We start from the raw sequence: 24,601 nt of genomic DNA, 5'->3' as shown, positions 1-24,601 counted from the left end.
AAGCTCATAGGGGTAGGGAAGGTGGGGGGCTCTGACGTCAACAGGGCAGGGAAGGGGGTGGCTCTGAGGCTGGCGGGCAGGAAGAGGAGCTGGTCAGCCCAGGTGAGGGGCCCTTGCCCACAGCCACATCACCCAGGCCCTCTGCCATGGGCTGGCTGGAGGGAGGGAGAGGAGAGAAGTCTCTGGGGCAGAGTAGTGGGGTCCTGGGGTCTCGGCTCCCTGTCTCTCAAAGGGACCGGAGCCAGGGTTTGCTGTGAAGGGGACTTGGGCTCCAGAGACAACCTGCTCCTGGTGATTGCTGGTCCTACCCCCAACCTGAGTCAAGAGGGCTCCCTCCAGCCTTCAGCCTCCTTCCCCTCGGCTCGGCAGGCTCCCTGGTCACACCCACCACCACTCAATCAGGTGGATGCCCCACGTACGGAGAAAAGTACCGCACGATGGCGGTGGACCTGGCCCCTGGAAGGGGACACCCAGGGGTGGGGTGGGGGCTTCGACTGTGCCCCTGGGGCCTGGGCAGCCCGGGAGGCCCCCAGCACCCTGCACCCGCAGACAGAAGCTGAGGCAGCCCTGCCCACTGCTGCAAGTGACCACGGCTCACCCAGCTCTCCAAGAGTCTTTTATAAAAAATAACAACCGGTGCAGCACGGGCTCCGTGGCCACAGCCCCCGAGGCTGTGGGGCAGCAGCCCGGCTTTGGGGCTCCCCACGAAACAGCGGGAGCCGTGCGGCCCTCCCAGAGCCTCTCCGCTCCCTGAGAGCCTGATGCAGGCCGGTCGGACCCGGGCTGATGAGAGGAGACGGGCCCCGCGCAGGGTCAGGGGTGGGCCTCAGCTCTCACCGGCCCCCAGCCCCTCGGCCTCAGGACAGGGAGCCCCAGGCCCACTCCTACAGTCCTGGGTCCTGGAGGCACGAGGGACGGGCAAGTTCCTGTTTCCAGAGCCTGTGGTGCCCAGCCGACTTGCCCTTCGAGGGGCAGGCTGGGGTCAGGGCCCGTGGCGGGAAGGGGCCTCCTGCTTTGAGGCCAAATGAAAGCCGGGGGAGCCAGGGAGCTGGGACAAAGTGATATTTGGCAGGCTGGGAGGGGCCCCCGTCTGTCCATGGTCCTGCCCCCCAGCCTTGGGCCTCGGCTACTGGGCTGGCTGGGCGCTGGGCCCCTCTGCGGCCCCGTTCTCCTGGAGCCCCTTGGACATTTTGAAGAAGGCCTTCCGCATGGCCTGGCGGCATGTGTCCATGAGCTCGGGGACGTCGGTCACAGTGAGGCCCCTGGTGGGGATGGCATCCAGCACCTCCACTTGGATTATTCCTGGGGGTGGGGTGGGTGTCAGCACCCTGCAGCCCCGTGCCTGCCGACCCCCGGCCCCTCCTCCTACCACCACTTCTCTCCGGGATGCCCCCTCGGCCCTGGCACCTGTAATCTGCCTGGTGCTTTCTTAAAATTGAGATTTGATTCACAGACGCTAAAACGCACAGCTCCTGACAACTGTCCACACTCCTACAACTGGCACACATGAATGAGAAGACGTCCCTTGTCCCTTCCTGGGGAGTGTCCTCCCCACTGACATCCACTCTCCTGTGCTTTAGGCCTCTGGGGGGCCTCAGATGAGGGGGATGGAGCTGGGCTCCTCCCCTCTGCCCTTCAACCCTCGACTGCCTTCACACCTGGGCTCCACCTACCCGCCCACCTGTCCATCCACCTGTCCGTCCACCTACCTACCTGTCCATCCACCTGTCCGCCCACCTGTCCATCCACCCATCCATCCACCTGTCCATCCATCTGTCTACCTGTCCGTCCACCCACCCACCTGTCCATCCACCTGTCCATCCACCTGCCTACCTGTCCATCCACCTGTCCGTCCACCCACCCACCTGTCCATCCACCTGTCCATCCACCTGTCTGTCCACCCACCCACCTGCCCAGCCAACTGTCCGTCCACCTGTTGGTGGCAGGGGTCTGGGAACTCCCATATTGGGGCCCCAGGAGGCCCGTGCCTGGAGGACTGGATGGGCCCGTGGGCACACACAGCGGGTGGGGTACCTGAGGTGAAAAGCTTTGTCTCGGTGTCGTAGAAGGAGGTGAAGGAGGAGTACACCACGGGGATGATGGGTACCTGTGGACAGAAGGACACAGGCAGCCCAGGGGGGCCACCCACAGTCTCACCCCCAGCCCCACTGGGGGCTGCCCATAAACCCAGACCCTTCCACGCACTGACCCCTGCGCCTGGCACCCTTCACACTCCTGGGTAGGCAAATAGGGAACTCATCCTGCACTCAAGCATCGCCTCCTCCAGGAAGCCTTCTGGGGCCTTCCCAAAGCAGCCCCCCCTCCACCCTCCAGCACACACCAATCCTGCGCCCCTCACTCTCCAGCCCGTGTCAGTCTGGTTCACGTCTGTGCCCACTACTGGGTCATGCCCAGCGCAGCTAGAGAAGGTTGTCCCGGTGCCCCCTGCCCGTCCACCCCCCCCCCAGAGGCAGCTCGGCCAGGGGAGGGCCCCATTCCTGGAAGCCCAGGGTCAAATCCAGTGATGACCCCGGAGTCAGCCACCTGCCGGGGAATGGACCGGGGTAATTATTAACCCAGGCCCCGACGGTCTGGGGACCTGGGCACCAGCAGCCGCCTGGGGGCAGGGGGGCAGGCAGGCAAGGGCACGGGTGGGCAGCAGACCCGGGGGGGGGGCAGGAGACAATGGCTCCACCCCTGCCCTAACCCCCTCCCCACCCAGGGCAGGGGGAAGTGCCCTCAGCCCCAGACAGGGCAGGCGTGTGACCCCAGTCCCATTACGGGCCCGAGAAGGAAAGGAGCAGGAGAGCCCTGGCTTGAGCAGAGTGGGGTCCGAGCCTGGAGCTCCTGCCCCCAGCCAGTCCCTCACCCCCACCCCCTTGGTGCAGGTGGGACACCCGGAGCCTCCAGGGGAGCTCACCGCCTCGACCGAGGCCGAGGGGTGCTGGAGGCCGCCTGTCCTGGGGTCCCCCCTCCAACTGAGGGGATGGATGTCCCTTCCCTGCCGCCAGGCGATGGTGTCATGGCTCAGAGGGGCTGGGGGCTGCCCTCCTCGGCCCACACCTCACCCCCGGGGGGCCGCTGGCTGCACACCTGGGCCTGGATGGCCAGGTAGAAGGCGCCCTTCTTGAAAGGGAGCAGGTCCCCGCTGCTGTTGCGCGTGCCCTCGGGGTAGATCCACACCTTGAGCTGCAGGGGAGAGGGGAGGGCTGCAGGGGGTCTCCTGGCTGCACCCAGGGGTCCCAAGGGTCCCGGGGTCAGCAGGGGAGGGTCCCGAGTGTCTTGGGGATCCTGGAGTCAGCCGAGGCCATGCTCCCTCCCTGTAAGGGGCCCCCCATCCTACCCCATGAAGTCTCGCTGTGGGGCTGTCGGGCCACCCGCTGTCTCCGGCCCACGACACTCACGTTCTCTCTGACCATGCGGTTGCCCAAGTCGGCCATCACACTCATGGCGGTGCTGGAGCGCTGCCGGTTGATGAAGATGACGCCCCCCAGGTACATGATGAGGCCCACGGGCCCCATGAACAGCAGCTCCCGCTTGGCGACCTGCACGCAGCGCTTGGGGAGGATCTCCATGAGGCCTACAGCGGGGGAGCCAGGGAGGGTGCTCAGGGCCCAGCCCCCACCCAGCACCCCCTCCCAGCACCCCACCCAGCACTCCCAGGAGCAGGGCTCAGTGCCACCCCCCCTCCCCGGTCCTGGCCCACCCCACCTTCCCTATGGCCCTGGCGGTCCCTGGCCCCGCTGCGCCTGTCTCCCCTGCCCCAGCCGGCCACCCCCACGGCCCCTACCCATCATGTCCAGGATGCTCTGATGGTTGGAGATGATGACACATGACTGCTCCAGCTCCAGCTTCACGCGGCCTTTGACCTTGAAGCGAATGCCGTAGGCGTATTTGAAGGTCCGCACGAACCAGCTGATGATGCTGGGGGGGGCGGCAGATGTGAGGACAGGCCCGGGGGATGCGGGGGGACGGCAGCCATGAGGACAGGCCCGGGGGCGGTGCAGAGAATACCAGGGAGGGGGTCGCCGTGCGGGACAAGGAGACTCAGCCCAGGGACCCAGACGCAGACCCAGACAGAGCCCCGGGGTCCCGGCCGCCCCCTGGGTGTGGGTGACCCCGGGGCCTCCTGCTGCCCTAGCCAGAGTCAAAGGCCAAAAGGGAAGGGGGAGGCTGGATGCTTGAAAGTGGCGAGAATGAGAAATTACATGCTGTAAGTGGGTTACCACAATAAAAAAATTTAAAACCCATAGAACCGTACAACACGCAGGGTGCACCCTAATGTAAACCACAGGCTTCAGGTAGTAATGTACACACGAGAATAATATTGGTTCTGCAGTTGCTACAAACATACCACACTAAATGCAAAATGTCAGTACCGAAAACACGGGGGGGGGGCGTGTGTTTGGGGGTGCGTTATAGGAACTCTGTACTTTCTGAGTAATTTTTCTGGAAATCTATAACTGCTAATAAGGGAAGTGTGGACCCCAAAAGTCTGGGCAAAAGGCAGGGAGTCCACTTCCAAGGCTGCTCCCCCCACCCACTCCTCACTGCCCCACTCCTGCTTCCCCAGCCTCCTGGGGGCACACTGAGGCCAAGTCCGGGGTGCAGCTCCAAGGAGGTGCAGGGGGAGCCCTTGGGTGGGTGAGGGCTGAGCTGGGAGTGGGTGCCGGGTCAGTGACCCACCGGAAGGAGCCGACACAGAGCGGGCAGATCCCTGCAGGGGGAGGAGACCTGAGCCAAGGGGGTGCCGGGCCAGGAGGAAAAGCACAGGGGCAAGTGGGGACCCCTGCAAGGAGCAGAAGTGCATTTCTGGAATGATGGGGTGAGCCCCGACAGCGGCACTTGACCGCCACACTCCTCCCATGATCTCAGCCCTCTTGTGCCCGCTTCACAGACAAACAGGCCCAGGCAGGTTCAGTGACTTGCTGTGGTCACCCCAAGACCAGGGAGCAGGGCCAGGCTGGGGCCCGGGAAACCTGAATTAGAAGCCCACCCTCCTTCCACCCCTGGCTCAGGCAGGTGGCAAACTGCCCCCCGCAGGGTGGCTGCCTGGAGACTCGCAGACACACCAGTGTCTCCAAGCAGCACGCCGTGGGTGCAGCAGCTATACCCCAGGAACCCCTGCAGCCTTCAGTGCCCAGCTTGGGTCATCTAGAGAGCGGGGTGCACAGGACCCCGGGAAGGGGTGCAGAGAGAAAGGCCGGCCTCGGGCCTCCTGCACTGCCAAGGGACAGGGGGTCACAGACTCGACCTCCAGGATGACGGGGCCCAAGGGTGTGGGCTCACTGCTCAGTGGCCTGGGTCCTTCCGACCCCTGGTGGGTAGCAGAGGGGCAGGGGGGTGCACTGGCCACTGACGGAGGGGTCCAGGCCCTGGGACTGCTCCATTTCTGCTCGCAAATGGACGCACCCCTGTCCTGAGTCACTGGGTCCCTTCGACAGCCTGGGAGGTCGGGGGTGAGGTTAAGGAGCAGGTGCAGGGACCTGGAGTCCCCGAGGTGGCTCTAAAGGGCAGAGAGAGAGTCACGGACTGTGCGTCCTGCCGTTGGTGGATGTGGAGGGAGCTCGAGGGCTTTGTCGAAGGTCACATGGCTGGTAAAGGGGGAGCCGGGGGTCAGTTCCCCAAGGCTGAGCCCCCGACGTCCAGGGAGCCAGCACAGGGCTGGGGGTCTGTCATTACAACAGAACCGCTGCACCTCCCTAAGCCTCAGTTTCCCCCCAAGAAAAGAAAAACGCAAATGTCCAACAAGGAACAAAATAATTCAGCCTCGCTAGCAATCAATGACTGGCGCAGGGAAATGAGACGGCCTTTTTCTACCCTCCAGACAGGCCCAGATTACGAGCACTGACGCTGAGTGCTCGCCCAGAGTGCGGGGGCCGCCGGGCATTCCTGAGGGGCCAGCACCCGGGTTGACAGCCCCTGGCTAAGGCCCCTAAGAGCCAAGCGCCTCTGACCTCATAATCCACTTCCAGGACTCACACCCAGGCCGAAAGCAGGACGGAGGCTCCAAGTGTGGGCAGAGACGGTGCCGCACGGAGAGATCAAACGGGGCCCCTCTCGCGGCCGACGGGGCGGCAGGGAAGCTCACGGGAAAGGCATATTTGTTCACCGAGAAGGACTCCCAAATTAGAGATAACAGTTATTACAAATCCACGGCTGAACTGCGAGGCCCGGAGGTTTCCTCCGGGGGGCATTTGCCGGTCCTGGTTCTTCTTTCTGGATACAAACTTTCTCATATGTAACTTTTTTGAATTCTGAAAGATATTGTGTCCAATCCCCAGTCCAGTGGGCGGGTCGCAGCCCCCACAGCGGGGGGCCAGGCTGGAGGGAGGCTCCCGGGGAAGCCCCAGCTAGGGGGACCCAGTGCCTCCCAGACGGATGGATGGACAGACAGCCAGACCACCACGATGCCCTCCCCGCCTTGGGCCGGGAGACAGGAACTGCAGGACACTGTGGCCCCCCGGCTGCGTGCTCTCTACACTCCTACAATCACAAAGCTCATGGCCACCTGGATTCGTGGGAGACAAGCGTGTCCCAGGAGTGGACAAAAGCTGACATGTCCCCGAGGACCGAGAGTTGGGCCGCCTGCCCCACACCTGGCGTTCTGCATTGTCAGGATTTCCCGTAAAAGCGGTGGGACGGTGTATATCGTTTTTAAAATGTTGACTCAAAGAGGAAGGAAGGGAGATGAACTTGGCAGAGGTGCCCCACACCCTCTAACGGCTGACCCCACCATTGCCGTGACATCGGACACTGTGCGCTGGCTGATCGGCACTAAGTGCCCATGGGAGCCACCTGGCCTGGACCACAGCCCCCGCTCCACAGGTGCGGAGGCCCAGAAGTTCAGGGCCTCGCCCAGGGTCACAGGGCACAGAGGCCAGCACATCTGAGCACCTGGCAAAGCAGGGCAGGGGGGTGGGGCTCCAGGGCGCACCTGATGCCAAAGGTGCACATGGTGAGACAGGATGGCAGGACGGCAGGACTCCGGAGGCTCCCCCCAAGGCCTCCCTCCGTCCCCTGGGACCGGCTGCCCCCACCCAAGCCCAGCCCTGGAAGGACGGAAGCCACAGGAAGCTGGTCCCCCAGCTGCCCCTCTGCCCAGCCCAGGCCCTGTCCCAGGTTCTGTGACCTGAGATCAGACAGCCTTCCCGGCCTGAGGCCCGCCCCCATCAACCAGAGGGGTGAGGGGCTGCCCCAAACCCTGAAGGCCCAGCAGGAGACCAAGCCAGGCTCACCCGAAGCCCAGATGCCCCGGGGAGGGGTGCAGGCCCAGCCCGGCCTGCTGGGAGCAGTGCTGACCGCTGCCAGCTGGGTGACTGGTGCACGGCAGACGGCACCCAGGAGGAGCTCACTACCCCGAGGCCCAGCCGGGGCCAGAGGCCGAACCCATACCGGGGCCTTTTCCAAACCCTGCAGGCTGTCCCCCACAACTGGATGCCTCGCACTTTGGGGAACCCTCCCTTAATCCTGGACCGGAACCACCGGCCTGGAACCAGGTACCACCAGCATCCCAGGAGCCCGGGGCTTGGTGGCTCCCGGCAACAGCTCCGCCCAGGAGCAGCCCGAGGGGAATCCTGGCTCCCTTCCTACCACCTGTGTGTCCTGGGGCCCCTGACCGACCTCGGCGGCCGTTCCCAACTGTGCCACAGGAAGGGGCAAAATGCGGTGAGGTCGTGAAGCCCCACTGGCACTCGGCACCTGCTACCGATAGCAGCGACGGTGACGATGGCACCAGAAGGAAAGAGGAAATCAGGTCATTGGAAGTGAAAGACCCTCCGCTGGCCCAGCCCAGCCCAGCCCCAACCAGCTCCTGCTCCAGGCCGCTGGGGGCAGTTCAAGGCCAGGGCCCAGGCCACCCTCTGAGCCCTGCCCGGCCCCACATGGGACTGGGGCTGCCCTGTGCTCAGCCACATCTGCAGGCGAAGGCCGTGCCCAGCAGCCACGGAGGGCTCAGGGCATGGGAGGCCCTGGGGAGCCACCTGGCAGAGCAGGGGGTTTGCTGACAGGTGTCATTCTAGCTGAAGCACAAAGGGACAGGCGCTGGGGGCAGGGGCTCCCAGCCTGCACAAAGCTCGGAGGGTTTAAAAGCAGGTGCGTGGGGGCAGGAGGGGCTGAAAGGGAGGTGGGGCCAGTGAACCACCTGGTTTCCAAGGAAGCCCTCCCTTCCCACTCAGGGCTCAGGAGTTCTGGTTTCTGGACCTGGAGAGAGAGAGCTACACCTGGTGGGTGAGAGCTACACCAGAGAGGAGGGAGCTAACCTTGAGGGGGGCAGCACCTGGAGGGGGATGGCACCAGGTGGGGGAGTGGCACCTGGAGGGAGAAAAAGTTAACAGCTGGAAGGGGAGAGCTACACAGGGGGTGGAGAGCTACACCTGGAGGGGGACAGCTATGCCTGCAGGAGAGAGCCTGTCCCCTGCCATCCCGCCCCCAGGCCTGGCAGTGAGCAGGCTCAGGCCAGTGCCTCTCTAACCTCACCTGTCCTCACCCGCCACCCTCGGTGCCGTGCCTGGAAGCCCTGGCAGAGACTGGACCATTTGGGGCTCACCCCATGACCGACATGGACAAGTCACTTTGCCTCCATGTCGGAAACAATGTTCACTCTTCCTTCCTTGGTTGTTAGCGTGGGCACACGATGCCTCACTTCCCCGCCTCCCTTGCAGCTAAGGGTTGCTATGACGATTAGCTGCTGGCCTTCTGTTGGGATGGGAGCGGAAGCATGGAGGTCAACCCCGGAGGTGTCCTTAAGGGGAAAGGGGCATCCTTCCCGCCTGCCCCCTTCCTGATGGCTGCAAAGCGACCATGATGCAGCCATCCTGGAGCATGGGACGGTGGAGCCACAGGACAGGGAGCTGGAAGCTCTCCAAGGCCAGGCTGACAGGCTCTGGTCGCCTCCGACGCATGGAAGAGGCAAACTTTTCATTTAAGTCACTGTAATTAGCGTTTCTGGAAACCACAGCTGAACCCAATTCCAATCCACCTACGGCTTCTCTGGACACCACTTTCCTCTTTTGAACAGGAATAAGAGTGGCCTCTGCCTCCCAGGATGAGGACACATGGTCCATCATCACATCCAGCCCAGCTGCAGGCAGGGCTCAGTGTGCATAGGGCCCTCGGCACAGCCCCGAGCCCAGTCCCCACCGTCTGCCCTCGGCACTTCTGTTCCCATCACTGTTCCTTGCACCCCCAGAGCTCTATCCAATTGGGAAGGGCGTCCTCAGGCGCCCGCTGAGAGCATCATGGAGAAGGGCTGGCCTCTGCAAACGCAGCCACTGCTAATGGGAAGTCAGGAAAGCAGGGGGCGGAGAAGGGCTTGCCCAAGCCCTGACCCTTCCCCCAAACCTGGTTTCCAGCCCCACAGAGGCCACAGTGCTGCACCCACTGCCTCTAGTGCTGGGCCAGGGGCAGAGGGCAAGTGAAAAGCATGCATTTTGGAGTCACTCTCAGGGAATCCAAATCTCAGCCTTGGACAATCATCTCTCCCCCCATCCCCACAACTTCAGTGCCAAGTTGCTTCTCCGAACCTGTCTCTTCTGTAAAACAGTGTGTGATAATCCCTAGTCCCAGAGTGGCAAGGACTCTGGCACATCGTAGGTGCTCAAGAGACAGACGTAGAGACAGGCGGCATCAAGGACAAGTAGGTCCTTGCCGGGAGTTGAGGTGGGCCTGGGGGGAGCGGAGGAGCCAGGCACGTGGGGTGCTGAGGAATCGCAGGACAGGCCCAGGAGGAGCCTGAAGTGGGGGCAGCGAGCCTGCCAGCACGCCCGCTCCCCGCCCCAGCCTCCACCTCCCGGCCCCCTGGGTCCCTTCCACCTGGAGGAACACACCCTTCCTCACTCTCCACATTGCTGACCCCTCCCCAAGCCACACACCTGGGGAGCTCATGTTCACAGCCCCCCACTCTCACCTGGGGGAATCTTGGCAGCCCTCCAGCCCTGCCTTCCCCTGGGGACTCAGGGTCCCCAGGGACAAAGCACCTGCTGTTACCTGGGCTGCCCTGGGGAAGGGAAGGCAAGGCCAGCACCACCCCAACCGAACACCCGAACACCACCATCTGAGCCTTTCTGGTGGACAAACTAGGGTGAGGCTGGGGGCTGTGCCCACCGGGCCGGGGAGGGCGGTCCCCAGCCAGGCCGAGGGCTCACCTGCCCAGCCATGCGGCAGAGGGGCAGCTCATGATCTCTGATTTGACCCCTGGGAAGCAGCTTTGAATTCCAGGTGGCAGCTCCGGGAGAGCGAGTCAGAGCCTTTTAAAGACATGGGAGCCGCTCGTAAAGAGGCCACGCGGTGCCAGGCCGCAGCAGCCCGGGGAGGGGGCCGGGGCACAGCTCAACTGATTGCCCACGTCACGGGCAGCCAGGTCACTTCTGCTGAAAACCCGCCCTGGGCCTCGCCCCAGCCAGACCCCGGCTCCCTGCTGGCCTCAGAACCAGACATGCCACTCCTGGGCCCGGCTCAGGTGGGCGGCACCCCTCCCAGAAGCCCCTTCGCCTCCAGGATGGGTCCTGCTGTGAGGCCCTGGGCCTGTGGGTCTGTCGGGCCCCCTCCTGGGGTGCTCAGTCCTCACATCAGCTGCCCCAACCAGCAAGGGCTGAGTCACAGGAGGCAGAGGAAGCCACCCTCGAGGGGCTCATCCACTGCCCCCGGAAGTCCCCGGGAGGCAGGGGCAGGCAGGGGTGCCAGGGCCACCACCACCAGGCCATTGCACAAGCTGCCCGCTGGGCAGCCCCAACAGGCAGAGGAAAATGAAGCACCAACCTCTAGGAATGGCAAGTGGGAGAACGGGCAGCCCTGCCCCCCAGCGGCCCCCAACTGCTCTGATCAGCCCAGACTGAACCCCTGCCCCGCCACCCTCGCCAGGCCTGGCAACGCCAAGCTCCCACCCTCCAGGAGGTGTTCCGAGGAAAATTCCAGCCCCCACCCTCTTCCTTCCCCTTGCTTGGAAGCGGGACCCCAAGAGCCAACCCTGCCCTCCCCAAGAAGGGAAGCAGGGGGGCTCCTCCGAGGGGAGGGAGCAGGGCTGCGCTGGGGAGGGGGGCAGTTCCTAGGCCCCGCAGGAAACACGAGGGACGTCCCGCGCCCTGGCGCCCCAGACCCGGCGGGGCGGTGCTCCAGACAGGGCGCCCCAGGGAGGCCCGCCTCGGTCTGCCCGCCCGCGACGCCCGGGAAGCCAGGAGCGGGCCTCTGCCGGCTGGGCCCAGCGCCCCCTCTCCCCTCGGGAAGGGGGCGAGGGCGCGGGGACATTGTGACGCCGGCTCCCGGGACCCCGGCCCAGCCGCTCCCCCACACCCCCCCAATTCCCCACCTCCCGACCTCTGGGGCGGGCGGCGGCGCGGCCGGGGGCGGGGCAGGAAGGAGGGCGACGCGCGGAGAAAGTCAAGGAAGCGGAAGCGGGCGGCGGCCCCTTGCCTCATGTTCTCCACGGTCCGGCCGCCGTGGCGCAGCAGGCAGACGGCCGAGGCCAGCGCCGAGGCGGACAAGCAGAGCGCGCAGTACAGGCTGATCTTGGCGTAGAACTTGGCCGTGCGGCTCAGCTGCACCAGCAGCAGCAGCAGCAGCAGCGCCGCGCTCAGCCACGGCCAGAGCTCCATGCCCGCGGCCGCCCGGGACGGGCGCCCCGGCAGCGGCGCGCTGCGAGCCCCGACGGGCGCGGCGGTGGCGGCGGCTACCCGGGCGCGGGCCGAGCTGCCCGCCGCGCCCCGCCCGCTCCCCTTATTGCGAGGGCGCAGGGGCGGGGCGGGCGGCCCGGGGAGGGGAGCGGCGCGCGCGCGGCAGCTAGGTGCGGCCCGCCCCCGCCCGCTGTCGCCGGGCCCCGCCCCCGGGCCGCCCCGCCCCGCCCCGCGACACTCCGGGCACCCCCACCCCGGAGCGCCGGCGCCACTGCCCGCCACCCCGAGGTGCTCCCCGAGCTTGGGAGCTGGGCGTCGCCAGGCCCCGTGGGGCTTCCGTCTGGGCTCGTCGGAGCGGTCGGGGCACTGCTGGGACTCAGAGGCTTGGAGGTGTGTGGACGGGGGCTGGCCTCCTGCTCCCTTCTGGAGCGCCCCACCACCACCACCAGCCGGAGCCATTTCGCCCCGCCCCGGGACCCCCACCTCCCGGAGGGTCCCGCCCACCCCCGCCGCGCGCCGCTGAGGCCGGAACCACAGCTCCCCAAGGGCGCAAAGGCAGCCCAAGGACGCCGCCGTCCTTGCCAGCCGGGGGGCCACGCACACCTCGCCCAGCGACCAATGGCCTTCGGGTCCCCTCGGGTGACCTTTCGGTTACCCCACCCCGCGGGCCCGGCCTGTGTCCGGGACGCCTGGGCGGGGCCTGCGGAGGTGCCAGGAGCAGACGCTTCGCTGAGAGAGTGTGTCATGGGGGACGGGCGGCTGCTGGTGCCCAGCCTGCCACGAATACCAGGCGATGTGGTCACGTCAGCTCTGTGGCTTGGGCCAGGGTGACTCACCCCAGGAGAAGGAGACCCTGCGAGGGCGGGGGAGCGGGACGGGAGCAGATTCGGGTTTCAGAGCCTGGCCGGCTTTCCTGACAAGCCCGTCTTCACACCCTTCCCGGGGATGGCCGTGTTTGCTGCAGTTTATGACAGGCCCACGGTGGGCTCGGCTCTCAAGGGACAGGAGAATGTCTTGTGGGTCCCTCTCTTGGCTCAGACACCGAGGTAACCTGTTAGGAAGACATTTCACTGCCTTTGCTGTTGTACTAAGATTTCACAGATAAGCACACAAGTTTCCGTTTCAAAGGACGGGACTCAGCCCCAAGGAAGGGGGTTTACCTGCCTCGGCCAGGGGCACACAGGTGTCCTCACCTTTCCGTGGAAGTGGGCATCATTTGATTTACGGTTGGCCCTGGGGAATTTTGCAATGACCCCCTCTCAAAGCATTCCAGACGTCAATCTTGTTCCAAATCAGCCTGGCTGTCATTTTTGTCAACTTGAAACAGACTGCTTTGTCTGTCATGCATTCTTGGAACACGGTACCCTTGGAGGGGGAGTTAGCAATTCCTTCAGCTGCCTTTCCGGAAGGTTCTCTGCAGGGGGGACCCCCGAGAAGGTCTTCACCGCGTGGGGGACGCCATCCCGTCAGGCCCCGGGTGGGACGGCTGCTTCCTTCTGGTCCTTGGCCTACCAGCCCACACGCCCCTCATCGCTGCCCAGCTCTGCCCACCTTCCGTTTCTTTCTAGAACTTGCTAGGACTAGTTATGTGTTTGTGGGAGTTTGTTGTCTTCCTCTCCCGTCCCTGGCCTCTAGGGTGGACCCTCCCTCAGGACTTGTACTCCAAGCTTGTAGGACCGGCACTTAGAACAACATCTGGACACAGCAGTTGCTCGATACATGCTCCTCTAAAGGGAATGAGTCCGATTTTAAGGAGGGGAAACTGAGGCTCCCCAGGGGTGAATGTCACCCAGCCAGCAAGTGGGGGGGGGCGACTCCCTCCGCCGAGGCCACAGCCCCCCCTGGGCAGCTGCCCAGCCCGACTCCCGGCTGGCCCTGAGCACCCCCAGGAGAGGCTGTTACCCAACCTCATCTCCTCCCCCAGCTCTGTCCTCCTCTAGGGGAAGTGTCAACAGACAGCCCCCCCTTTTCCTCCGACCAGAAGCGGGGGGAGGTCTGAGGGAAGGCTGGTGAGGACTCCGAGGGAGGGGACATCTGACTCCAGGGGTCTAGTTTGAAAGCAAATATTTATTGTTTTAATATAGTGTCATTTTTTTTGAAAATTAACAAGCCCCTTTTGTTTCCAGAGAACCTTCTAGGCTGGTGGAGATGCTGAGAAGAGAGGTGCTGCAAGTCAGTGATTCTCAACTAAGTGGGGATGGCTCGGGTCCTACTGAAGTTTATCCCAAGAGTGCGGAGGAAAGAAGGGGATTGCAGGTTTGAAGGGGCAGGGGCATGCGTGTCCTGCCTGGTGCCTCCAGGGTGCCCCCACCCCAGCCCTGCCGCTACGGGGGGCACTGGAGTGGGTTCGATGCTGAGTGCACCCCAGGCCCGAGATTTGGGGCAGTGGCAGGAGGGTCTCTTGGCCAAGAGCCCCCCCAGGTACCTGCTGGGACCCAGCCGAAGGGCACATGACTCCCAGCTGGTAAAGTGGAATTCCCGGGGAGGGGTCCGGCCGGGGAGATGGCCAGCTGGTGGGGGCGGCTGGGGTTTGGGAAGCTGGACGCCTGAGGGGCTACCAGCCCGCGGCCTGGCCCCTTCCACTGTCAGACAGCCTCTTGTCTTTGGGTGTCTCTGGGTTGGGTGGGGTGTCTGGAGGGAGGGGCCGGGCAGTTTCCAGAAGAAAGAGATAACTTGTGCTTTGCACTCCCTTTCTGCCCACCGTTGCCCTCGCCGGGAGTAGCAGGGGTGGGAGGCTCAGGCTTTGAAATTCGGAAGTTAGCCCACATGCCAGAGCCTCAATTTGCCCGTCTGTAAAAGGGGGATGCTTGTCTCAGCTGAGACAAGCTGAGAAGATCTTTCAGGGCTGAGAAGAAATGAACTGGTGCCTGGTCCACTGCAGCTCCCAGAGGCGGGCAAGGTGAAGAAGTTGGGGAGCTGGGGATTCTGAGCCTTGGGAGCTGCTCAGTGTCTCAAGCAATCTGCTGGGGGTGGGGGGTTCCCTGTGAGCCCTCCGGGTGAGCATGCCCAGGAGAAGACAGAACCAGGCCTGTGGACGGGACGGGCTTCGCTTGGGGAGGGTGGCGGACCCTGGGGGTTGAGAGGAGCCTGGGTCAGGCCCCCCAGCTCTCGTGGGCAGCGCTCTGCCTGGGCCTGCATGTCTCTGGGCCTCTTTCGGGTGTGCCACCAGGCCACCAGGCCACAGCTGCCACCTGTAAGTAAAGCGGCTGTGAATATTTCATGGGCTTGTTCTTCAATATAGATGAGGTGGTGGCTGTCCCATCGGGTCACTGGGTCTCCACGGCACCCAGTGCACGGACCCCCGAGGCCTGGGGAAGGTGAAGGGCGTTGGGGCTGTGCAGCTGCAGGGCTCGGGAGCCGTAGGGAATCACATCTGGAGCAGCATCTGGAGCTCCCAGGCAAGGCTTGGGCAGCCTCAGTGACCACAGGATTCTCCTCCCAGAGAGGTTTCCAGGTGGTTGGGAAAGGGAGCAGAAGATCTGGGACACAGGGGGACAGAGGGACAGAGGCGGACACCGAGATGGCAGAGGAGGTGGAGCGACACTGGCAGATGGGAGAGGAGAGACGAGGCCCGGGAGGGAGGCCGCGGGATGGAGCCAGCTGGGCCCCCCCACACCTGCATGGTCCCCGCTCTGAGCCGGGGAGAACCTGGGCTCTGTGCCAGGACAGCGGGCAGCCCCCGATGTGGCCGCCGATGCCCACAGCACACAGCCTAATGAGGCACACTTGGACCGCCAAGTTCACGGCACTCCAGGGGAAGGAAGTCGGAGGTGACCGGGGGGGCCACCCGGCCAAAAGTATCGGAGCAGATGCGGCAGGTCTCTGCTTGGAGCATGGGCCAGTGAGCCAGGTCACGGGGGGCTCTGGGCCCACCCCATGACTCGGCAGACAGGAAAACCGAGGCCCAGAGGGGCAAGGGACAGTCCCCAGGCCCCCCAGCCAGCAAGAGTGGAGCCGAGGTCGGGTGCAAGGGTTGGGGCCCAGGGCCAGAGCCAGAGACCCCCTGCCCCCAGCCTCAGCTCCCTTGTCCCTGCAGAGGACACAGGGTCCACGGTGGCAGTCAGATTGGATGATGCTGGGGACAAAGCTGTGCCAGTTCCGGTGGTGGTGTGACCAAGGTCTGTGTTTCTGCTCAGCCAGGGGTTTGTCCTGGGCCCAGGGTCCTGCTGCCACACCCCTGCTCTGGCTGGGCAGCGGGAGGGCCCAGAGTCAAACGGCCCCCGCCACACCCCCATGGCCCTTAGCCGCTCCCAGCTGAGCTGCGGGGGCTGCCCCCTCCGTGGGGACGAGGGGCCCAGGTGCCAGGAGCTCACGGGGTGGCCCCAGAGGCCACCGCTCTGACAGTGGCCAGCCATGTCCCCCAGCTCCCACCAGGCCCCTCGGTCGGGCTGCCCTCTGGCCTCCTCACCCCTGGCCCAGCTGGCGTCCCCGCGGGTGTCAGCTCCCCATGCCGGCTGCCCAGGGAGGCCAAGGCCAAGCCGGCAGCTGCCTCCTCTTGGCTGAGGGTGGCCTCTGGGCCAGGGGCCTTGGTGGCCCAGCTCGGTACCGCCTCCGTGGTCTCCTGTCTCCCGGTCTCTGCGGGCAGGAGGGTGGGGGGGGCTGGGCAGGGGTGCCCCTGGGTGAGGGGCTCCTCCCTGGGCTCTGGGCTCCTGCTCTGAGACTCCGCGTGAGTCCTTTCCTCTCTCGGGCCTCGGCTGCCCCAACCATATGGGGGGCTTTGGGGTGGCTGAACCTGAGGCTGTTCCCCAGCTGGGTTTGCGGACACTGCAGCCCCTGAACCATCCGGGGTCGGGGTCCATGCTTGGTGAGACCCAGGGGCAGTGGCAGGGAGGGAGGGAGGGAGGGGCAGGGCTGGGGTCTGCAGAGGAAGCAGCGCCTCCTGCCACCCTTCCCCTGGATCTGCTGGGTTCAGCCTCCCCGGGGAGCTGAGCGCCGGGCCGTGGGCCCAGAGCCTCCTTGTCGGGTGGCCAGGCCCTCGGCCCTGACCCCGTGCCGGGGCGGCCCCTGGCAGCCCTGGCTGGTCCTTGGCAACTGGGACCCTCGGGTTTCCCCGGTTTAGGGAGTGACCCTCCCCTCCCAGCAGGATGGGCCCTTTGCAAGATGAAGCCTAGGGCTGGGGCTCGGGAGCTCGGCTTTGCAGTCGGAGGCACCGGCTGGGCGCTGCCACCCGTGGCTGGCTATGGCCCGGAGACACCCCTCCTCTCAGGGGACCACAGCATCCTCCTCCCTCCACAGGAAGAAGCAGCCCCTAAGATGCAGGGCCGTCCCGAGGACATGGCGGGATAGGCGGATGTTGGGGCAGCCCTTTTGGGGCATCCTGTGGGGCCGCTCTGCTTGGCTGTCTGCTCTCCGGGACAGCCAGCCATCGTCCCCAGTCCCAGAGCTCGCTCCCCAAGGGCACCCTGGGGTGGCCCACCTGGGCTCCAGGGAGTGGGAGGAGGCTACAGGGTGGCCCTGGCAGCCCCGGCCCCCACCCAGGCCTCCGGGCTCTCTCAGGCCCTCCTGCCCTCCTTACCTCACTCCTGTCTCTGGCCCCCTGGGACAGGGCTCTGTGCAACCCACCCCCTCCCTGGGACCTGGGAGGGTGCTGGCCCATGGTACACGCTCCACAAGTGTTTGTGGAGTGAATGAATGAATGAATGCAAGAATGAATGCATGAATCCCCTACTCAAAGAAGAGATGGCATGTTGGGGATCCGCAGAGTGTTGGGGACAGCTGGAAGGCCAGTCCTACTGAGCTGAGCTCAGTGCCTGGCACCCCTGCCCGGAGAAGTGGACCAAGGGGCTCTCGAGGGTGTGGAAGAGGCGGGACGGGCCTCGGACACGTGGACAGGGCCTGCAGCAGTCCCTGATCCTGGGTCCCCCACACACTCTCACGCTGGCCTCGGTGCAGCTGCCAGGACAGCCAGCCCTCCTCACTCTGGTGTCTCCTTGTCCCATGGGCCCTGGTGTGTCTGGCCCCCACCCTTTGGCACGCACACTCACTCAGATGAGAGAGTGGGGGTCAGACAGATGGCACTGGGGCAAGAGGCAGCCCCCGGGGGTGCAGAAAAGGAAGTCAGAGTCCCCACCTCACAACATAAACTGGTTAAATGCCAGGTGGATTCAAGGAGACCCCAGTAGGATAGGAGGGGCCAGGGTGGGAGGGTGGCTTGGCAGGCCCCAAAGACAGAGGGGACCTGTGGCAGAACCAGGGGATGTCTCCTGGACCAAGAGGGAAGCAAAGAAGCTGCCCTGGACAGCCAGGCATAGTTGTGTGGGTTGTGCACTGCCCAAGTCCAGGGGGCTCCAAAAGCACAAGGTACAACCAGAGCCGCCCCTTCTAGGGCATAGGGACCCTGTTCCCTGGCCTGAGCCTTGCCACGCCTGTCACCACCCGCAGGCCTCCTGGGGATTAGCTGGAGGCGAACAGGCCAGGCCCTGCTTCCACTGGGTGAGAGGTGAGGGGCAAGGTCCATGGGGCCCAGGGCCAGCTGGCACCCGCCCCACCCTGCCTGGAGTTCTGTGTCACTGCCAACATGCACCTGGGTTAGGGCAGATGTGGCCTCGCCATGACCCATCCAGATGCCAGAGTCACCGAGCGAATAGCCTTGGGATGGGACCCGCAGTGCCTTCCACTGCCCCAGCGATGCGTGACCTGCTCCCAGGAAGGGTGGCCAGGCTTAGGAAATGGAAGTACAACATGTCTTGACTAAGAGGAAAAAATTCCAAGAGTAAAAACAACTGAGGATGTAAAGGACTTTATGCAGAAAACTACCAGTCATTACTGGATGAAGTTAAAGACCTAAATAAATGGAAAGACTTTCTGTGCTCATGGTTGGAAGAGTAAATATCATCAAGATGTCAGAACTACCTGTGGGGGGATGGAGTTGTGTGGAATCCAGAAAAACATGTTCTTAAAGCTAGTCCATTCCTGTGGGTGTGCACCCAGGGTAAGGAGCTTTTGATGGGGTTTCTTCAGCTAAGGTGTGTCCCACATCATTTGGGGTGGATCTCTTAATCCTTTTACTGGAGTCCTTTATACATGGGATGAATACACAGAGAGAGAGAGTGAGAGACATGAAAGCAAGAAGCTGAAAGCAAGGAACCTGGAAAAGAAGGCAGAGACCAGCAGGTACTGCCATGTGCCTGGCCACGTGGCCGAGGAGCCCAGGATCGCCGGAAGCCAGTCTTTGGGAAGAAAGCTTTGCCTTGATGATGCCTTGATTTGGACATTTTCCCAGCCTCAAGTTGTAAGCTAATAAATTCTCATTGATTAACCTGACCCATTACATGGTATCTGTTTTGAGCAGACTGGAAAACAAAAACAGATTTTGGTGACCAGAGAGTGGGGCGCTGCTCCTACAGATACCAAAAATGTGGAAACAGCTTTGAAATTGGGTAAAGAGTAGAGGAGAGAAGAATTGTGAGGAGCTTGCTAGAAAAGGTCGAGATTTTTGAAGAGAAAAATAGAAATACAGGCACTAAAGGTACTTCCGAAGAGCACTTAGAAGGAAATGATGAATGCGTTGTTGGAAACCGGATAAGGCAACCCTTGTTTTAAAGTGGCAGAGAACTTGGCAGAATTGGTTTCTGATGTTGGATGGAAGGCAGAACCTGAGAGCAATGATCGTGGATGTTTAGCTGAAGAGATTTCTGAGCTAAGTGTGGGACATGCAGCCTGGCTTCTCCTTGCAGCTTACAGCAAAATGCAAGGTGAAAGAGATCAGCTGAGAACTGAACTCCTGAACACAAAGAAACCAGAAACTGATGGTTTGGAAAATTTTGAGTCTCTGGAAAGTGAGTCCCCAGAGAATAGTGCCCCATGTGAGGGTTTCACTGAACACGGAACCATTCAGCCATTTCAGTGCAAGTCAGGATTGGAGATGGAGTTATCCAGAAAGGATTTGTGGAAATTCCTGTTATCTGATGATTGGGGCCCCTGTGTGCTACATGCAAAACCAATGAGTTTTCTTGCAAGATCTGTGTTTCAGTTTGCTAAAACTACCGAAATGCAATATACCAGAATTGGACTGGCCTGTAACAATGGGGATTTATCAGCTTACTAGTTACAATTCTAAGATCATGAAAAAGTCCAAATTAAGGCATCAACAGGATGATACCTTCTCTGAAGAAAGGCCACTGGCATGTGAGACTCCTCTGTCACACGGGAAGGCACATGGTGGCATCTGGGGGTATCTCCCTTCTCCCAGGTTTCGTTGCTTTCAGCTTCTGGCTTCAGTGGTTTCGTCTCTCAGCTCTTTTTCTCTCTAGGCTCTCTGGGATTTTTCTGTCTTTTATCCTCTCATAAAGGACTCTAGTAAAAGGATTAAGACTCACCTTGAATGGGCTGTGTCACATCTCAATTGAAGTATCCTAACCAAAAGGTCCCACCCACAACGGGTCTGCACCCACAGGGATGGATTAAAAGAACATGGCTCTTCTGGGTACAGAACAGCTTCAAACCAGCACACTCCACCCTCTGGACCCCAAAAGACATGTTCTTTCCATATGCAAAGTATATTCATTCCATCACAATATCCCAAAAGCTTTAAATCATTTCAGTAATAACTTAAGTACAAAGTCTTATCAAAATCAATTACAGATGTGGTCTATTCTGGGACAAAACTCCCCTCCAGCTGTGGACCTGTGAAACTCAGAACAAGTTATCTGCTTCCAATATACAAAGGAGGAACAGTCTTGGGATAAACGTTCCCGCTGCCATAGGGAGAAATTGAAAGTAAAACAGGGGTCACAGGACCCAAACAGATCTGAAAACCTGCAGGGCAAACTCCATTAGATTTCCAGTTCTGAAAGTCATCTATAGAATGATGTTTTATCCTCGGAGCTTGAGAGCGCAGCAGTCCCACCCTTTCCAAGGGCTAACACAGTGGCCTCATTCTCCCCAAACACTGGGGTGAGTGCTCCAACATATCCACGCAGTGGGGGACCACCTTCTTCTCGGCCGCACCCTCCTCAAGCATCAGGGTGCCACCTGGACTCTGTCTCTCTGGGGCAAAGGCTCTCTCCTCTCCAAACAGTGGGGTGGTGGCCAGGCTCTCCCCAGTCCCCAGGAAGTAGGTCCACGCTGGGGTGGAGCCTGGGGTGGCAGCACTCTTCCTGAGCATCGAGGCGCAAAGCCTGTGCTCTGCCACTGGGGCAGACTCACCCTCTCCACATGCACGGGTGGGTCCGCTCTCCAGGCCGGAGGTTTCGTGGCTCCAGACCTCAGCTTCTCTGGTTTTGCTTTTGAAGTCATTTTTTCTTCAATGTGTCCCTTTTCTGTCCCTTTTAGTCCAGGCTGGCAGTGGTTCCATTCATACAGATCTCACAAAAAAACTCATTGGTTTCGCATACAGCACACAGGGTCCCAACCGTCAGACAATAAGACTTTCCACAGGTCCTTCCTGGATAACTCCATCTCCAATCCTGGCTTGTACTGAATTGACCGGCTGGTTCCAGGTTTTGTTAAATTCTCATATGGGGCTGTATCCTCTGGGGTCTCACTATCTGGAAGCCCAGAATTTTCCAGACCATCAATTTTTTGGTTTCTTTGTACCCAAGAGTTCAGTTCTCAACTTATCCCTTTCCTTCACATTTTACTATAAGCTGCAAGGAGAAGCCAGGCTGCATTTTTGACATTTGATTTGGAGATCTCTTCAGCTAAGTATCCCAGCTCATTGCTTTCAAATTCTCCCTTCCACCCAACACCAGGACTCAATTTTGCCAAATTCTCCACCACTTTAGAACAAAGATCACCTTTCTTCCAGTTTGCAAAGACACATTCATCATTTCTGCCTAAGGCCACATCTGAAGTATCTTAAGAGCCCATGTTTTTACCAACAGTCTCTTCAAAGAAAACTAGGCCTTTTCTATCAAGCATCTCACAATCCTTCCAGAATCTTCCCCTTATCCATTTATAAAGCTGTTCCAGCATTTTTGGTATTTGCAAATCATAGCATCCTACTCTCCTGGTATGAAAATCTGTTTGGGTGTGTTAAAGCTGCTGGAATGCAATATACCAGAAATAGGTTGGCTTTTTCAATGGAGATTTATTAGGTTATAAATGTATGGTTCTAAAGCTGTGAACATGTCCAAATTAAGGCATCAGCAGGATGATACCTTCTCTAAAGAAAGGTCACTGGCACCCGGGACACCTCTGTCACACGGGAAGGCACATGGCCAGTGTCTGCTGGTCCTTCCTCCCAGGTTTGTGGCTTTCAGCTTCTGGCTTCAGTGTCATCCTCTCTCCACTCCTCTCGGGACTTTTTCTCTCGAAGCTCTCTGGGCTTTTTTCTGTCTTTTATCCTCTTGTAAAGGACTCCAGTAAAAGGATTAAGACCCATCTTGAATGAAGTGGGTCACATCTCAGGTGAAATAACCTGATCAAAAGATCCATCTACAACAGGTCTGCACCTGCAGGGACACACAGCTTGGTATATGGGAAAAAAAAACATAGCTATTATAAACTATGGACTATAGTTAATAATATTTTAGTATTCTTTAGTCAACAGTAACAAATTTACTACACCAATACTACGGTCAACAATTGGGGGGATAAGGAGTATAGAAGAATTTGGGTTTTATTTTTTATTCCTATTTCTGTTCTGGAGTAATGAAGTGTTCTGAAATTGATCATGGGGATGTTTGCACACCTATGTGATGATTCTGTGAGCCAGTGATTGTATACTTTGGATGGTTTGTGTGGTAGGTGAATATATCTCAATAAAATTGGAAAAAAATTAAAACATAAAGAACATAAGCTTTTCTGGGGTACGTAAGAGCTTCAAACCCGCACAAGCTGTATGAATAGAACCACTGCCAGCCTGGACTAATAGGGACAGAAAAGGGACAGACTGAAGGAAAAATCACGTCAGGGCAGGACCATGGAAGCTGAGATCTGGACCAAAGACATCTCTGGCCAAGAGGGTGGACCCACCCATGAGTGTGGGAAGGGTGAGCTGCCCGGGGCTTGGAGAGGGAGGCCTTCTGCCTTGTGTTCAGGAAGAGTGTGACCTGAAGAGGGTGGAGCCTATTCCCCAGGGATTGCGGGAAGCCTGGCCATCACTCCACTGCCACACCCGGGTGCAGCCTGGAGCGTGGCTGCCACCCCCATGCTTGACAAGGATGGAAACTGCACCCCAGTATTCAGGGAGAGCAGCACCTCAGTATTTGGGGGGAGCATGGCTGCTGCACAGGCACTTCGAAGGGTTGGGGCTGCTGCTCCATCAGGCCTGAAGGAGAAAACATCATTCCTTGGGGACTCTCAGAACTTGCAATCTACTGGAGTGTGCTCTGCAGGGTTTTGGAATTGTTTGGGACCTGTAACCCCTGTTTTCCTCCTACCTTTTCCCTATGGGAACGGGACTGTTTATTCTATGCCTGTCCCTCCTTTGTATATTGGAAGCAGATAACTTGTTCTCCAGGTTTCACAGGCTCACAGACAGAAAGGAATTGTGCCCTGGGACAGACCACACCTAGAGCCAATTTTAATGAGAATTTGTACAAAGCATCGTTTCTGAAATGACTTAAGGCTTTTGTGATATTGTGATGGAATGAATGTATTTTGCATATGGAAAGAACACGTTTTTTTTGGGGGAAGGGGGGGTCCAGAGGGTGGAATGTGGTGGTTTGGCACTGAATATACCCCAGAAAAGTATGATCTTAAAGTTAACCTATTCCAGTGGGTGTGGCCCCATGGTAAATAGGACCTTTTGATAAGGTTCCTTCAGCTGGGGTATGACCCACCTCATTCAGGATGGGTCTTAATCCTCTTACTGGAGTTCTTTATAAATGGAATGGAGAGAGAGAAAGAGGGAGGGGGGGGGGAGGGAGAGAGAGAGAAGCTGAAAGCAATGAAACCTGGAACAGAAGGGAGAGCCCAGCAGGTGCCACCATGTGCCTGGCCATGCAGCAGAGGAGCCCAGGATCACCGGCAGCCGGTCTTCAGAAAGAAAGCATCACTGTGATGACCTGATTTGGACTTTCTCAGGGCCTCAAACTGTAAGCTAATAAATTCCCATTGCTTACGGTCAACCCATTTCATGGTGTCTGCTTTGAGCCACCTGGGAAACTAAAATACTACCCAAAGTGATTTACAGATTGAACACATTCCCAATAAAAATTCCAACAGTTTTCTTTGCAGAAATGGAAAAGCCAATCATCAAATTCACATGGAAGGGCAACAGACTCTGAATAGCCAAAACTGTCTTGAAAAAGAACAAAGTTGGAGGACTCACACTTCCTGATTTCAACACTTATTACAAAGCTATAGTAATCAAAACAGTGTGGTCCTGGCACAAGGACAGACACAGAGACCAATAGAATAGAATTGAGAGTGCAGAAATAAACTCACATTTCTATGGCTAAACTGATTTTTAACAAGGGGATTGTTCTAGTTTGCTAATGCTGCTGGAATGCAAAATGCCAGAAATGGATTGGCTTTTATAAAAGGGGGGTTATTTGGTTACACAGTTACAGTCTCAAGGCCATAAAGTGTCCAAGGTAACACATCAGCAATCGGGTACCTTCACTGGAGGATGGCCAATGGTGTCTGGAAAACCTCTGTTAGCTGGGAAGGCACGTGGCTGGCGTCTGCTCCAAGTTCTGGTTTCAAAATGGCTTTCTCCCAGGACATTCCTCTCTAGGCTTCATCTCCTCAAAAATGTCACTCTTTGTTGCTCTTGGGGTGTTTGTCCTCTCTTTGCATCTCCAAAGCAAAAGTCTGCTTTCAAAGGCCATCTTCAAACTGTCTCTCGTCTTCAGCTACTCTCTCATCTTCTGTGCATTCTTCAGTGTCCCTCGGCTGTAGCTCCTCTTCAAAATGTCACTCTCAGCTGCACTGAGTTCCTTCTGTTTGTCAGCTCATTTATATGGCTCCAGTGATTTAATTTAGACCCACCCTGAATGGGTGGGCTAATACCTCCATGGAAATTATCCAATCAGAGTCATCACCCACAGTTGGGTGGGGCACATCGCCACAGAAACACTCAAAGAATTACAGTCTAATCAACA

The 24,601-nt window shown here is 59.8% G+C and overlaps 2 protein-coding genes across 3 annotated transcripts; one reads left to right on the top strand and one right to left on the bottom strand.

Moving 5' to 3' along the window:
- Positions 1-603: 603 nt before the first annotated feature.
- On the bottom strand, positions 604-11,704 carry AGPAT2 (1-acylglycerol-3-phosphate O-acyltransferase 2). 2 transcript variants are annotated; one of them, XM_037796913.1, is made up of 6 exons: positions 11,410-11,704; positions 3,791-3,924; positions 3,405-3,580; positions 3,069-3,189; positions 2,035-2,107; positions 604-1,302 (listed from the first exon to the last, which is right to left on the bottom strand). In XM_037796913.1, exons 1-6 carry the CDS (start codon positions 11,589-11,591, stop codon positions 885-887), a joined length of 1,104 nt encoding a protein of 367 aa, XP_037652841.1. In that variant the 5' UTR covers positions 11,592-11,704; the 3' UTR covers positions 604-884. The 2 variants fall into 2 exon arrangements, with proteins under 2 accessions (XP_037652841.1, XP_037652842.1); XM_037796914.1 differs by having other exon boundaries at positions 1,048-1,302; positions 3,094-3,189.
- LOC119504616 (translation initiation factor IF-2-like) lies at positions 11,387-14,793 on the top strand. The gene is made up of 2 exons (XM_037796915.1): positions 11,387-11,999; positions 13,736-14,793. Exons 1-2 carry the CDS (start codon positions 11,590-11,592, stop codon positions 13,869-13,871), a joined length of 546 nt encoding a protein of 181 aa, XP_037652843.1. The 5' UTR covers positions 11,387-11,589; the 3' UTR covers positions 13,872-14,793.
- Positions 14,794-24,601: the final 9,808 nt, after the last annotated feature.

Source organism: Choloepus didactylus, chromosome 10 (assembly GCF_015220235.1).
Source record: "Choloepus didactylus isolate mChoDid1 chromosome 10, mChoDid1.pri, whole genome shotgun sequence".
In the NCBI taxonomy this organism is placed as follows: domain Eukaryota; kingdom Metazoa; phylum Chordata; class Mammalia; order Pilosa; family Megalonychidae; genus Choloepus; species Choloepus didactylus.
This window is presented reverse-complemented; position numbering and strand designations above follow the sequence as displayed.

What these genes read in the sequence shown, in the direction of transcription:
- AGPAT2 (XM_037796913.1), bottom strand. Translation starts at nt 11,591, where the DNA reads ATGGAGCTCTGGCCGTGGCTGAGCGCGGCGCTGCTGCTGCTGCTGCTG. An exon ending in ACCGCATGGTCAGAGAGAAC is followed by an intron (nt 3,190 to 3,404) that starts GTGAGTGTCGTG and finishes TCTCCCCTGCAG; the next exon opens with CTCAAGGTGTGGATCTACCC. An exon ending in CAGCCAGCGGCCCCCCGGGG is followed by an intron (nt 2,108 to 3,068) that starts GTGAGGTGTGGG and finishes TTCTGTCCACAG; the next exon opens with GTACCCATCATCCCCGTGGT.
- LOC119504616 (XM_037796915.1), top strand. Translation starts at nt 11,590, where the DNA reads ATGCCCGCGGCCGCCCGGGACGGGCGCCCCGGCAGCGGCGCGCTGCGA. An exon ending in TGGGACTCAGAGGCTTGGAG is followed by an intron (nt 12,000 to 13,735) that starts GTGTGTGGACGG and finishes TTTTGTTTCCAG; the next exon opens with AGAACCTTCTAGGCTGGTGG.